At 41.7% G+C, this 15,294-nt stretch overlaps 1 protein-coding gene across 5 annotated transcripts in view; it reads right to left on the bottom strand.

Moving 5' to 3' along the window:
• Nucleotides 1-13,333, bottom strand: part of Gaba-b-r2 (gamma-aminobutyric acid type B receptor subunit 2) — a 35,272-nt gene extending 21,939 nt beyond the window's left edge. Inside the window, exons 1-3 of one of the 5 annotated variants that reach the window (XM_070297837.1) lie at nt 12,539-13,333; nt 11,783-12,041; nt 3,911-4,914 (exon numbers count right to left, since the gene is read on the bottom strand). In XM_070297837.1, the coding sequence (XP_070153938.1) occupies nt 3,911-4,297 (387 nt within the window). In that variant the 5' untranslated portion in view covers nt 4,298-4,914; nt 11,783-12,041; nt 12,539-13,333. Of the gene's footprint in view, nt 1-3,910; nt 4,915-6,597; nt 6,674-9,577; nt 9,597-11,782; nt 12,153-12,538 lie in introns of those variants that run through there. The other 4 variants (XM_070297838.1, XM_070297840.1, XM_070297839.1 and 1 more) reach the window with 4 other exon arrangements.
• Between the last annotated feature and the right edge of the window lie 1,961 nt (nt 13,334-15,294).

Here is a 15,294-nt window from a genome sequence, read left to right as displayed (position 1 = left end):
CATCTGCGCGACGAGTTCTGCTCGTTGCTGTGTGATTTCGCCGCGAATTTAATTCTTGATCCGCTATACCATATAATAGATAGAGAAAAACGTACCGCGTCCCTGTCACCATTATTTCGAATAGAGATCATTTTAACGCGGCTGTAACATATGAAGAATCGAAATGACCGAAATTGCGTTACAACTTTGATAAATTTAGTGGTTCCGAGTGTACCTTAATGCATCAGCGTGGCGTACAAAAGAGTCAATATCAACAAAAGTTTTATCAAAAAGTTAAAGTAATTAATCGAGTTATATGCATTCTGTATAAGTTTTTTTTTTTTTTTTTTTTAAATAAAGTGGCACGACGATACTTCAAATATAAACCAAAGATTGACAATCAATAAATTGTTTCAAGTTAATTATCCCTTTTTATTCAATTTCTTTATCATTATACTGTTTCAATAATATAATTATCAACTACAAGATGAGTAATTTTATACGGCGGAGAGAATATACACACAATACTGTCATCTAAAATTAAAATCTTAAAATTTGAGATCTCTCACTCCCATTGCGCGGCGCGCAGTATTATTCCCTGAAAAAATTTTACTTTCATGGCAAAATCCGAGACGTGAATTTTTTCCAGAAAAGAGGAGCGCTTAACGATAGATAATGACATGAGCATGGCCATACATGGCGTGCCGCTATTTTTATGCACCTGACGTCGAGACGCTACCGTGTGATAATAATAACGTAGCGAAATAACTTTTCAAAATATAATAACGCTAATATCGGGCTACCTCTTTTCGTATGGCAATCTATTCAAATCAGATTTGATATATCCGTTTAAAAACTTCGCACACACTACACACGCACACACATAAAAGGATCGCGATATAATAGAATCATGTTTTTTGTTCATGAATATATCAGATTTCTTATTTAACAATTTAAAATTTTCGATAAATTTTCCATCTTTTTATATTCCGTTTTTCTCGTACAAATTTTTCATTGATAAAAACTGATTCATATTTCTTGACCCAAATTTCAGATTGTATTTTCATACGGTAGAGTTTGATGCTATTTCTACAATATATTATTACCTTTATGCAGATTTTTATACAAATATAATATACGCGTGTAAAAATATTTTCAGATAAAACATGAAAAGATTTGAATATATTGTATTATTATTGGAATTATAAATTGTAGATTGATTTAAACAGATCGATGAGTTGTATAAAAAAAGAGGCATAGACACATTTATCAATATAATAGATATATGTATATATTTGATCGCTCAACTAAGATAGGGTTATAAATAAAAGAAGTAGATATTCTTTTTATATTATTCAAAATTATCATTACGCAATCAACTTGCATAAACTCTACATCCATTTCTATAGTCTCTTGTTGTTAGCGCTGATTTATTTAATCCTTCGCGCTTCAAATGCCAATGCTAATTCTTAGGAGGTCTTGGGAGTTTTAAGATTCTAATAGTTTAATTAAATTCTATTCATTATAATATATAAGAATTAATTATATCATATTTTCTCTTTCTCTCTCTCTCTCTCTCTCTCTCTCTCTCTCTCTCTTTTATATTATTCTCGAATTATATTGTAATATATATAATAGTATAAACACGTAATATGAAAAAACTAAATGTGTAATAATAAATAAGTTATTAAAGTAGTATTGTGAAAGTTTCGCAAAGTGCAAAAGAATAATATACAATATATTGAGCGATATACATGTACATATTTTGATGGCGACGTGTGTCTTTCTTTCTGTAAAAGCCTGCGTATTCATCGGTGGGTTATGTTCTATTTTCAGTGCTGCATGATTATTCGGATACACGAGCATACGTGGGTTTTACGTGTACCGATAGAATATGTTGGGTCCCTCGGTAGCATTAATCGGCTCGCGCCAAACATAGTTTTGTTACGTTACGTTACGTTACGTTACGTTACGTTACGTTACGTTACGTTACGTTACGTTACATTATGTTATTTCCAAAGGGACTTCTCCACCAATATATAAAAACTCCATCTAGCTATAATTTAGTTATATTTAGTTTATATACAGTTTAATCATATATTGACATAACAAAAAAGAAGGTGATATTTAGGTTTAATTCAAAGTGTTTTTTGTTATATTTATAAGAAATTTATTATGAATTATTATTATTTTATAATATATTTAAATTTTTATATACACGTTGATAGTTTTATATGTGTTAATTATCATTTCTTAAAATGTTTATTGCAATCTCTACGCAATACTTTGTATTATTAACAAATTATCTTGGAATTTTAGAAAGAATTTTCGCAAAATTTTCTCTTAAAAAATAAAATTTATATAAAAACTCTTATAGTATAACTAAATTAGTTTTTACTTTTTTTACTTTACTCTCTCTCTCTCTTTCTCTCTCTCTCTCTCTCTCTCTCTCTCTCTCTCTCTCTCTCTCTCTCTCTCTCTCTCTCTACATATATTAAATTTCAAATGGAAATATCGTTAAATACATTTATTGGTATTAGTATTGAAAGCTTGTAAGTTATTAAAACAAAATGTTGTTTTATAATATCATCTTCTTTTCAAGCTCTTAAAATTTAATGCTTGTTTTAACCAGGAAAAGCGGCGCAAAATGTGGCAAAATATATATATATATATAAAAGTCGTGTGAAAAATCTTTCAAAAATCCGATCAAGTATTATTTTCAAACAGATTTAAAAAATATATATCTAGAGAATGAGACGAAAGAAGAAATAAACGTCCGAGTGAGTTTATAATTTATTAATTTTCGATCGACCACGTTATTTCAGTTACACGGCAAGGTAAACCGAATCTCCAGTGATCCCAAGTATCCCTCCGGATCGCCGCTATTAAATATCATTATCTATTTAATAGTTGAGATTCCATGACTACTCTCTTCCCCAAATTGTATTGGTCAGTCCCCTACCCTACTAACCTTTACTCTATTAACCTTTTATATTTCAGAAAAAGGTAAGGAAGACGAAGTCACGTAAAAAGTCTCGAAGAATTCGTATCAATCATCGATCTCAATCTAATTGCGAGATTGAGGAAAGTATAATCAAAAACTGACAAGAATATCTGAATTAATCACATAACGGATTCATGTTCGATAAAGAACAAGATAAAGAATCCATCATCATCATCTCGACACTAACAAAAGGGAAATAATTGAAGAAAACAATGAGAAAAAAGCGAGATAAAAAGGAAAGAGTGGTGCGGTACTGTATTTTAAAAAGGGAACAAATATTCTCATATTGAAAAAGCGGAAAAAGAAGAAAAGAATCTGAATATAAGATTTTAACTAATTAGACACTTTTCTGCAGAATTACGTAGGCTAAAGTATAAAGAATGTTTGAAAAATTCGTGACTTTGGCATATAGAGAGACGGTGCTTTAATCCTTACGGCATTTCAATTTGTTATCTTTAGTGTAAATATGTATATACGTCACATTATAATCTCTCTATGGAATAATTTTTATTTGCCAACTTAACGAGGTAATTGTATCAAACGTGCTTTTAAAAATTTCGAGCTTCATGTAATCAAATTTGTAAAAAGAATATGATTTCAAATAAAAAATTAAAGCCAACACGAGAGTAACGTTTCATCCTTATTCTCTAAAACTTGAAAATTTCTCTAAGAGATTTTTTTTTTTCCCCCCCTATAGGAATAAAAAAATCGTAGCAACGGAAGACATCTCTGCGAGCCTCGACAAGCCAGCTTATAAGAAAGATTGTATCGCAGCATCATTGCACCAACCGGTGTCGGTCTCAAAAGTAATTACATCTCTCGAGATGTAAAGAAAATTCTACTTCCGTGAAAAAAATTACTCTCCACGTCTCAGTCGACAGAGTTTTTCAAATATCTCTTGTATTGTCTATTCTCCGGATAACTCACCTCCGTATCGTTCCACCACATGTGCAGCCGATAATCCCTGAGTATCGTCGGATGTTCGTTGATGTGCTCCACGGCGAGCTTTACCGCGGGCATGACGCCGCGCCCGATGTGACCCTCCGGCACGTGGTTGCCATATGGGAAGAAGCCGGCGATATAGACGTCGCGCTTCTTACTGTTGCCGAGATTGATCGGCTTCTGGCCGGCACATTCGCCAATCAACAGGAGCCAGCAGGAACACCAGGCGATCACGGCCAGCAGCGCCAGCGAGCGACTCGCCCTGTCGCCGATCGTCGTCACCGTCACGGGAATTTTTCGGGCCGTTCCCATCCCGTCCGTCCTCTTCATCCGGTCAGTTCCGACGACATCACGCGACGCGCGCACTTTCATCTCGCGCCCTTCCGGGTCACTAGGCGTAAGCCCGATGACGATAAGCCCCGCGCGACGCTCGTCGCCGCTCGTCCACAAACTTCCGCTCTCATGACGAGGCACGACACACCGGAAGTAGACTCGGACACGATTCTCGGCAGGATCGACTTGCGATCGATTTGTTACAACGATCGCTGTCCGAGTAAGGAGCGTTGCATCTCGCGCCGATCAACACCGACGTCGAGGCATGTCGATTATTTAGCAAGGTAACTGTGGCGAATAATTACAATATAGGAACGTGACGACGGAGAATTCCGAAAAATATCCGTTTCTAACGTTTCCACGAGTTCAACGGATATCGGTTAAGCGAACGGATCGTCGCGGCAGGGTTTTGTGCTCTCCGATATGGCAGCAACGGAAATTGTCGATATTTCGCAAAGGGCATGTCGCGGAGGATGCGTTTCTTTTTATTCGCCTGAGTTTGAGTTTCGTGCTCTACAGCTAGGCGAGATATCGTCATAAACGTCGCGCCTCGGTAATGCTTGAAGGCCTTTATCTCTAATGCTTCATTCCGGACGATTGCGCTTTAACGTCGCTCGTGTTTCATCGTCGCCGCAACTGGCATCCCCCGGTTGCATCTGCAAACAGACCCGAGTCAACTGGTTATTTGTTTTGCCAGATTAGAACGAGAGTCTCGCGACAGCGAGGGCGTCGAGTAAATCAAGAATGGTATCACAGTTTTTCATTGTCTCGCCTATTTCCGACAAGTGGAATTAGTAGCAGCTTCACCGGAGTATTAACGAAGATTAATGAAGAGCAAGAATAAGGTTAATGAAGAATAATGAGATTAATGAGAAATTGGAGTCTCGGCAAATCTCTTACCCGCAAAGTATAATCGTCGACTCTAATTTTATTTTTCACGCCCGTTCTTTTCTTCCTGATATATTTATTCAAAAATAAAAGAAACAGATGCGAATGCGAATGCGATACGTGCTTATCGCGATTATTCGCTTAAAATCGCTTAGAGCTTAGATAATTACGTTCCAAGATAAGCCGCCCAAGTTATTCTCGTTGTCACGATACGTGTCGACCTATTAACGCCTTGCGCCATAACGTCATATCCGAAATTAAAGCTTTATCTCGTTTAGCGTCATCCTCGATCCTCGCTCGAAAGAGGGTGAAGCGTTTAAGGACGAGATCCCATTCTCTCGCGCGTTATCAAAGTAAGATAAATAAAGTTCGAGATTCTATCTAAAGTTTAATCTGAGAATCCGAGGCGCGTATCGAGCTGGGCAAAGAGACGAGACCGCTTTACATTGTCGCCGTTAACTTATCGGCTCCGACCTGGCCCACTTTCTGGCCATTATTGTGGCTGTACTTGATCCACGAGCGATCACCTTCAAGAATAGCACATCCTCGGGCAACGCGGGTGGGACGTTGGTCGGATATTTGACTTGACGATTACGCGTCGTCGCGTCTGGGCCTGAGCTCTCGACTCTTTCCCCTACTTCTAACAAAAGAGTTTCTCTTTTCTGAAAACGGGTGAGAAAACATTTCCCATCCGCGGGGAGACGGAATCAAATAAATCTATTTACGTTCGCGCCAGCAGCGAGCCCGAGAGGCGAAAAATGCGCCGTTCTTCTCTCTCGATAAAAAAATAGTCGTTGCTCCTCCCGCGGAGAGAAAGAATCTAGTACATTCGAATAAAATATATATTTCCCACGAGTTAATAACGTCGCGTTATTATTATATTTTATCGGGATTCAACGACACTGTCGCGTAATCATGTTGCAGGATTGTCGGACAACGTGAGGATTGATCAGGAAAATTGAGATGGGCAGAACCGACTTAGGACGAAGAGGATCGATGGCGAGGATTGATTCGGAACGAGTAAAATTGTAGGAATGTTAATAGCTTAGAAATCTATCATAATGAACGTGGATTCGAGGTCGATGCTACTATGGGAAAGAGGGAAGGGGAAAAAAGAGAGAGAGAGAGAGAGAGAGAGGAGAGAGCGAGAGAGGAAAAACTAGTCATAATATTTTGAAAATATGTGAAATAGATTTGCCAGTGCGATACATCTATAAAATGAATTATGCTCGAAAAGCAGAAAAGTTTCGCTGTTGTTAATAATTGAGAAGTATGGTGGAAATGGTGGAAGTCGCGGCTAAAAACTTTTTTATGGGCATCGGCGCCGGGGAAAAGAAAAAGGAACAAGACAGCGAGAAGGAGAGGAAGGGAGGTAGAAAAACTGTAGAAAGAGTCAACGGCTGCGGACGCGATTCGCTCTACTAAATTTACACGCGGATATACCTTCTTACTTTTAACATGACTGTTCAACTTTGGGAAGCCAGATATCTCCAAGTTTTTCTCGGAGATAATTTCTCGGCACTCCTCTTCTTTTCGGTTGCCGACTTTTGTTATCCGGCGGACAAACTTCCCGTGCACTTGATAAACATTTGTGAGAGACTCTGCGTTTGTTCGTTAAATTTGGATGAAAAACTTTCATAAGAATGTATGCGTACAAAACTTTCTTCAAAACTATGTTGAATCTGATAAGTTAGGTGGGCGCATGGCAACGTTAACGGAATAACCGTTTCACTCGGCGAGATTTCAAAGTTACGGGCAATAATTTTAACCCTAGCGAAACTAGACAGACAAACAAAGAGAGAGAGAGAGAGAGAGAGAGAGAGAGAGAGAGAGAGAGAGTCTATTTCTTATCATTCCTACAGATTTAATATTTAAAAATCAAGACTTGTTTCTCTGTTAAATCTTTTTATGATAAATTGAATAAAAAGAGAGAATCGTTTCAAGCCGATCAGACCTTGTGCAAAATTAGAACTATGAAATTTGAATCACGCTTCGATCGCGTTGTCGCGATTGGCCATTGCATCGAGAACGGTAGCTCATAGAACGACCTCGTGCAGTACTTGAAATGACGATCGATGCATTCCCAGTTGACTTGCTACCTTTTAGAAACGTCGATCGAAACGTTCTAACGGGACGTTAGAATGCGACGTTTATTAAAGCGTTTCTTGCCTAAAGCAGTGTCCGTCCGGAGTTTCTGCAGTGATGCGCGATGAAATTTAAACTTTTCGGGCGAGGATCTAATCAGAATTCCGATAAGATCTTGCTCCGAGAGCGATATTAATACAGAATTGAAAGTAAGTTGCTTCTCCGGTCCACTCAAACGTCACCGGCCTCGTCGGTTTTAACGAGGCGGAAGTGGCCTCGAAATAATTCAACATCCTATTGGCCTCAAAACTTTTCAGAGAAGACTTATTAGGATGATTATGCAATTACACTAATCATATAAGAATTTTCGTGAAAATTCATTACATCAGTTATATCGAAGTCGGATTAAATCTGTTGATTCGAGAGAATATCGTATGAAGAAAATAGAATGGCGTGAGAGTGGGACATTACAAAATCTCCCGGAGGATGATCTCTCTCTCTCTCTCTCTCTCTCCTTTTCTCTCCCTCTTCCTATAAAGGTTAAATGTAACGTCGATACATTTTTAATCGCGTATCGCTCGGGCCATCGTGCGATTCCCGTCTCACGAGCAAATCGTTATTCGGCTTTAACGCTCAATGGATTCGTTTGAGAGAGCCACTTTCCAGTCTCATTGTCAACAATCTCGACTTCAGTGGCTTCAGCGGCATTCTACAATATATGAAAAGAGGGAGGAAGAGAGAGAGAGAGGGAGAGAGGAAGCGCGGTATTGTGTCGTGCCAAGTACCTTACCGAGATAACCTACAATTACTGTTTAAATGGTCGAGTACGAAACCAATTATTACATAGTCGTAAACGGTCATGTTCAATTTCCGGTCGCGAAATACCGGAAAGAGAACCTTCGGGGTTGCTCCAAGACGATAAAGGGCGCTGTCCTGTGTCGCGCGTTCGGAGACACAAATGCAGCGCGTTTTTTTTTTTCGCTACGTAGAAAACCGAAGACGGACAATTTCGTCCGAGTTTCTTTCTCCGCATGATTCGTCACGTTACACATCCCTCTCGTTGTGTCACGACTTTTTCCTTTTTTTTTTTTTTTTCTGAGGAAAGCGTCCCGTTTCTTTCTGGGGCGGAAGCTATTTTTACCTCGCGCTGACAACGATTATTTCTCATTCTGACCGAGTAATTTTCCTTTTTTCATCTCCTCGCATGGCAATTCAAACGATTTTCATTGGGAGAACGGGAGGGGAATTTGTTAACTCGATCCTCCGTCGCGTCGTACTGTTTCTCCAGGGGAAATACTCTCCAGCGCGCGCACAGCCACTTTAACCGAAAGTATAGCCCTCGGCGGAGGTGACACTGCCGTGCCCGGGATCTTCAAAGAACACACAACACTTTTAGCTACCTTTTCAGCTTTGATAATGCGAGAGTGCTCGCCGCCACGCGAGAAGAGGAATATTATTTTCGCAATTTACCTCGATGGTATTTATTACCGCGGTCACGATATCGAACGCGAACGAGTTTAGATACTCGGAAAGGGGGAAGAGAGGGAGGGGAGCCCCGCATCCGCGCCCCTCTCGCACGCGAAACGCTTTGCCCCGCGTGCGCGCATTATATTCGACGAAAATTTCCAACATGATGGCGTTTCAATAAAAACGTGATTCTGCCGTTGTGATATCGCTAAAAAATAAAAAAAAGTCAAAGAATTTCTGTGCGCACGAAATTCGACTCTATAAAACGTCGAAGTTTTAACCTCACGTTCCTCATATTCGCAAATAAAACGGAAGAGGATATTCATATAACTATACATTTAAAGCTAAATTTTTTTTCAATAAGCGGAGCGCAACTTTGTAATTTCGTAAATTTGGGAATCATCACCGCGTATATACGCGTGAATTTTAGAAATTGTTTACAAATCGACACATTATGATTGTAATAAAATATATATACCACCGTTTCGATTTTGATGCTCTACATTTTATACTGTGCATGCATATCGCATGCTCTTCGGTCCTATAGAAAGTATAAATTGTCTTCGAGGGAACCGATTGTTCCTAACTAATTAATCTCGTTGAACCGGCCGCCACGATCGCACTATTTGTTTCGCGACGAATCAATACCTAATAGCAAAACTGTCAAAAATAAAACTAGCTAATTGTTAAATTGTGGGAGAAAGGGGAAGAAAGGGAGAAGTTGAAAATGGTGGCGGACAAAGTCACGGCGAAGTTTGTCAATTTTTCACGCGATCGCGCCTCGGCCATCGCCTCTCGGAGAACTTGTTTTCTCTGAGAGAGGAGCGCGGCCGCGGCCTCCCACCCTTTATATCCGGAAGTAGGTCTCAAAGTATCTACCGAGATAACTCCCCCTCCGACGATCCACGAGATGCTCTCTCCCTTCTATCGATCCCAAATACAAATTCGGGGACACGGTCCCAGGACTGTAAAAAATTGACCAAGTGTGCGCGGCGACGCTCTCTCTACTCACATCAGTGCCGGCCAGTCATGCGCGTCAACGTTTAGCTTGGCGTCGCTCGCTTTAACCCCCTCGCTCTCTCTCCAAGTCCTGAGCCTCTATTTATAGGAAGAACAATTTCTATTCTCTTCTCAAATAGCTTCTGTGTGTGCAAGACACGCAGAATCGCCGGGAATCTCCCCGAGTATTTTTCAACGGACGACAATCGCCAAGTATACATACGAAACGATATCTTTAGACCTACCTTACGACTCGCAAATTTCAAATTCTATAGCGTTTTTTTCTCTCTCGAGTTTATTAAGATTTAGCTGCCGAGAATAAATTGTTTACAATCTATCAGTCCTGATGGTACTGGCTGCATAGAATCAACATTCAGGACGTAGAATATGAATTAACTGAAGGGAGAAGATAGTGCCGATAAAAAAAACCATAATTTTAAAAGCTATATGTTTGCCCATCAAAAATGGAGGGAAAGAGTACGTTGATGATCGATTAGGATTTAAGAGTCGGGGCAGCATTGAATGATCGTTGTCGACGTGATCGTTTGTAAGATGGATATCGCGGACAATGGGCATTCATGTACCGGTTCTCTCTCTCTCTCTCTCTCTCTCTCTCGGGGAGTGAGAGAACAGCCCCGGGGCAATCTCGATTTCTGCGACTTATCGCGAGCGGTAATACACTTGTCGAACGGTATATCAAACTACTTGGCGCATCGAAGCCGCGATTGTTCGCTCTTGGATTTCTCTTATTCAGTATTATAGGTATACATGGGATAACGCTTTCATGAAAGTCAGCGGAATCGCGTAATGGTGAAACCTTGATTGGAATTTTCTCGTCGCAAAAATTAAAGAAAAAAATAGAGAAAGAGAGATTAAGATTAAGTCTGTGAATATCAAAAATCCGTCCGCGCGGTAATGGTATCGTTTAAAAAAATATTCTATCGAATATAAAACGTAATGAGAAGACTGTTGAAAAATAAGCGCGATTCAATTTCGCAAATTTCGCCTGTTCCTCTCGCATTAATAATCGAAAGTTTCCTCTTCCCTCTTCTTTAACGAAGCGGTGTAGGTGGCTTAACTCTCATACAGCGACTTACGCGCGTCACGCGACTTAATTATAGCGGCATGGAACGTTCTGTCGTATCGCTACTTAATTCATTCATAATTTCATTACGTTTCGTCATGGAGTAATTAGATAGATTAAAAAGATAGAATTGAAAGCGCGTGTATGCGCGCGTCTCTTTAATTAACTCTAGCGAAAAATAGATCGCTTTCTCTCTATACGCCGCGCGTTCCTCTCACCTTTGATCACGAGTATTCGCCTAAAGGGCGACATTTATTTTTCATTTCTCGCCGGTACGGTCGACTAGAGCATGCGTTATCTATCGATCATCAGCGAAGGCTGAATGGTGCTATGAAATTTAATAAAACATCTTAACGAAGCTACGTCCGTGCTCGCATCGTTTACTCGCGCGAAGCTTCTACATTTCTATTAATTGTATTACGATTAATCGGATATTATATTATACCGTGCCGCTATATCATGTCGTGAGATAGCAATAGCGCAATAATGCAAAATTTGATTAATTATAATACAATTATAGTAAATATTGAAGCTTTGCGCCCGCACAAATGTGAGTGACAACGACCGCAAAACTGAATTACCGTTTTAAACGCTTTACTCGTCCGAATATATGTATATACATATATATATACGTGAAATTAAATATCATTTCTTTATTGTTACAATTATAAAGCAGCGTCAAATTTTCTCAAGAGAGCGGGCTCTCATTTCGTACAATTATATTCCCGCACGCATTTGTATAGCGGTGATAAATTTAGAAATCCAATTCTCCGATTTTAAAATCTTTTTCCACTTTTTAAATTTATCAAGATTGAAGATTTCAAAGTTTCAACGCAACGATAATGGCTGTAAATCGGATATAATTCCGACTGTGCGAATCTTTTCGATCTTACCGAATTTGAAGCGAAATTCTCAATCTCTCTCTCTCTCTCTCTCTCTCTCTCTCTCTTTAACATGCGCCAATGACAAAGTCTAGAAATCTACCAGAAACCAAGACTTACCGTATCGATCGGTAATCGTTCTTGATTCCTCTTCTTGCGCTTTCGCGTGCCGCTCGGATATTGTAATAGCCCATGGAGGCACGAAATACCTTCGCAGTCTCCGGTAAAGAAGAAATTGATCTCTCTCTCTCGCGCGCGCGGTTAGTGCTCGGGGACGATTATCCCTCACACCTGATGCCGCTGCTGAATTGTCATACATTGCGTATCTCGCGCGCCGTCATCCCCGAATATCGCCAATTCACCGGGCCGACTGAAATCGCTTAACGCCCGGAAATTAACTGATTACGATAGCGTCATCGAACGCGCGTGGCACAAGGGGAAAAGATCGTTTGCCGCCCCCGTCTTATGATCCTATTCCTTCGGACTGATTTTTCTCTCCCCCTCTCCCCCCCCCCTCTCTCTCGTGTCGACCTTTGGCCGCCTAATATCGGCGACCGGCCAGCAATAATTCCCCGAGCAATGGGGAAATTAATTACGATCCGTGCCGACCACGCCGACCAATCGTCGCGCGCCTCCTCGGGATCCTCGCGGGACCTAGCGCGGAATGTAATCTTCTGCCTCCTCCCTTTCAGCCGGTGGAGAATCGGCGTGACAGAAAGAAAGAGAGAGAGAGAGAGAGAGAGAGAGAGATCACGCGCTACCCCAATTGACAAGAAAGAATAACGTCCCCTTTGTGCGATGATAATTAATATATACGATGCTCTCTTAGCGAGCAGCTTCCGTCGTCGCGTACACGCACAATGCCGCGATACACACCTGCTGCCAAGCTGAACCGCAGCACACCCGGACACTTCGCTTCGCTTCTCCCGTGGTCGAGGCTCGACCAAGCACGACCGGCATTCGACGGATTCGACCGCGACACCACCGACCGCCGCTGTCGATCGTTAGCCAGCTGAGAAGCACAAGCTCGACGAGTCGCGCGTGCCAAAGCACGGGTGATTGACCGGGTTAGACGCGTCAACGTGGATCAAGGTCCGCGGAAGATAAGAGGGGGAGGAACGACCCGGTCGCACGTATACAACGGCTGAACGCACGAGTCTCGAAAACGAACGGAGCACGAGAACGAATAAAGCGACCGAGCAAGCGACCGAGACCCACCACCGCGTAGCTGTATAGACGGGACGTCTAGAGACGGGCCGCAAGGTTAACCAGCCGCCGCGCGCGGATAGGGTCGATAGGGGTTTCCCCGCCGTCGCCGCGTCCACGCGCCGTCGAAAGGAAGGCCGTTGAGGCCGCGCTCGCTGGCGTTTCGTTCTCTCGTCGCGCCTATAGCGCGGTTTTACTACTCGTCTGCTGGCAACATCGCGGCGACTACCGGTCGGTGGCACGACGTCATCGTCGCGACGACAGCGATCTATGTGACGCCCTTTGCGCGCACCACCTTTCGTGCTCTCTTTCTCTCTGTCTCGCTCCTGGAAGAGTTTCCACGCCACGGCGTCCTCCACGTACCGCTTATCGGGTGTGCGGGCGCGCGAATGCCGCCGCGGAGAGAGAGCGATAAGGGATCGATCACGCCGCCACGACGGCGCTCTCGCACGGTCGTCCGCCGAACTGACGAGTGACGAGCCACCAACTGAGAACTGTGGGCTCACCGAACTCGGGACCATCCCCTCCCGCGCCACCAACTCCCTTTGCCTACCCTTCTCCCCTATTCTGCCCGATTATATCCTACCCCGCTTCTTCCCTCCTTGCTCTCCTTGCGACTACACCCTCGTTCTAGACTCCCCCCCCCACCCTCCCCGTCGTTATCCTAGGTACCCTTTTCCCTCGTCCGCCGCGAAGAGGCGCTTCGTTTATCCCTCCTCTATATTCCCGCTCTATCGCGGTCGTCCCATCCTTCCCTTCCTTTCTACGGAGATCGAGAATCCCTCCCCGCTGACAGTAAGTAGAAAGAGGCTCGATCGGGTTCGCCGCACCATTTCACGTTCTGACTTTATTCTGTCCGCACTGGTGTGCTGGTATGGTACTAACGGTAAAAGAAATGTTTCGAATGAAATCTTGCAACTTTATAATTGCTTAGTAAATTAAGTAAACGATAAAACATGGATGAAAGAAACTACTTAAGCAAATGCGAAACTTGTTACGATACCGATGTATTAGTATGATATATTTTTTTCTTTTACTTACGATAAATAAGTCATATAAAAGGATGTCGTCAAGTATTGTACATATTACAAACTGCTATACTTCTCGCGCTTCAACTACATATATAGCTCAAACGTATTATAAAATTATCAAATATTTAATCTTTAATGGGCCATTACAATTAACAAAATTTCAACTGGACAAAAGTCGAATCAGAATATTGGAAATATTGGAAAGAAAATGTCAGTATATAAAATTATCTGTAAAAACCATTTTGTTCTGTAACAAGAGAGAGAGAGAGAGAGAGAGAGAGAGAGAGAGAGAGAGAGAGAGAGAGAGAAGGAGACTGTGATGTTTCCGTCGCGAAAGCTTAAGTAACCTCTCTTTTGACTTTTTCTACAAATCAGCCTTGTATTTTTTTTTCTTCTTCTTTTACAACATGTAGTTATGTCATATGTATATTAGAACAGAGAGAATTTAAAGAGAGAAAAATAATTTAAGGAGACAAAAAATAATAATTTACCATACATATTTCTATATCGTGAAAACTCAATTGCCTGATCTAGAAACATTACTGTTTGAGATGTCTTTTATCGAACGATTCCTCTCGTTGGCCATTTTCGTTAATACTTACGCTTGTGACACATAAAATATGTTTCCAATAAACTTTGCGTAAAATTCCGTCTGTCCAGACACCTATGTGTGCAGCATCCACTTCGCTCCGCCCGCGATTCTTACCTCGCGACGATTTAGTGCGGGGGGGGGGGGGGAGGGAGGTTAAAGAACTGGTTCTTTGAAGTACGATTCCCGATAATTCGAAATCGCTCCCACGAGACAATCTTTTCTCTCCTCTCGAATCCCATATATCTCCCATTGTCGTCCCAGCGCTCTTAATCCGTGCACTTTTTTATCTCTTTCTATCGTGATACGGACCAGAGAACCGCCCAGTAGATAATTCCGGAATCGCTCTCGTCGCGACGATAACGGGGACTCGCTACATTGAATCTTAATACAATTACCGATTGATACGGTCGGCCTCGTTCCCTCCCGTTACGAAATCACTTGACACGAGAGCAAGTTTATGACATTTTATTTTTCTAATGGAGAGGCCTCTTAGATGGCATCTTGACAGAAAAACACATGCGACAATGCTAGATGAATGAATGTACGTCGATGTCGCGTTAAATCGACAAACTGAAATGTCATAAACGCGCTTTAACATCGCGTTATCTAACGACGCGGCAGAATCACCGAGCTTAACTTTTCGATGTTATCGCTTTTGCAGACCGATAACATTATTCTCCGCGGAACGTGTTAAGGTCAAGCTATTTTCGCGATTGTACAAAAGTTACCAATTTGGAGACTTGATAAAGTAATCTAGCGGGAATCATATTTCGCGTGTGCCACGACCTGCGACATTCATTCTT

Source organism: Polyergus mexicanus, unplaced genomic scaffold (genome assembly GCF_030449975.1).
Source record: "Polyergus mexicanus isolate NDT 795.1 unplaced genomic scaffold, iyPolMexi1.0 SCAF_6, whole genome shotgun sequence".
Lineage (NCBI taxonomy): Eukaryota > Metazoa > Arthropoda > Insecta > Hymenoptera > Formicidae > Polyergus > Polyergus mexicanus.
Note: the sequence above shows the minus strand (reverse complement) of the source record. Positions and strands in the feature narration are given on the sequence as shown.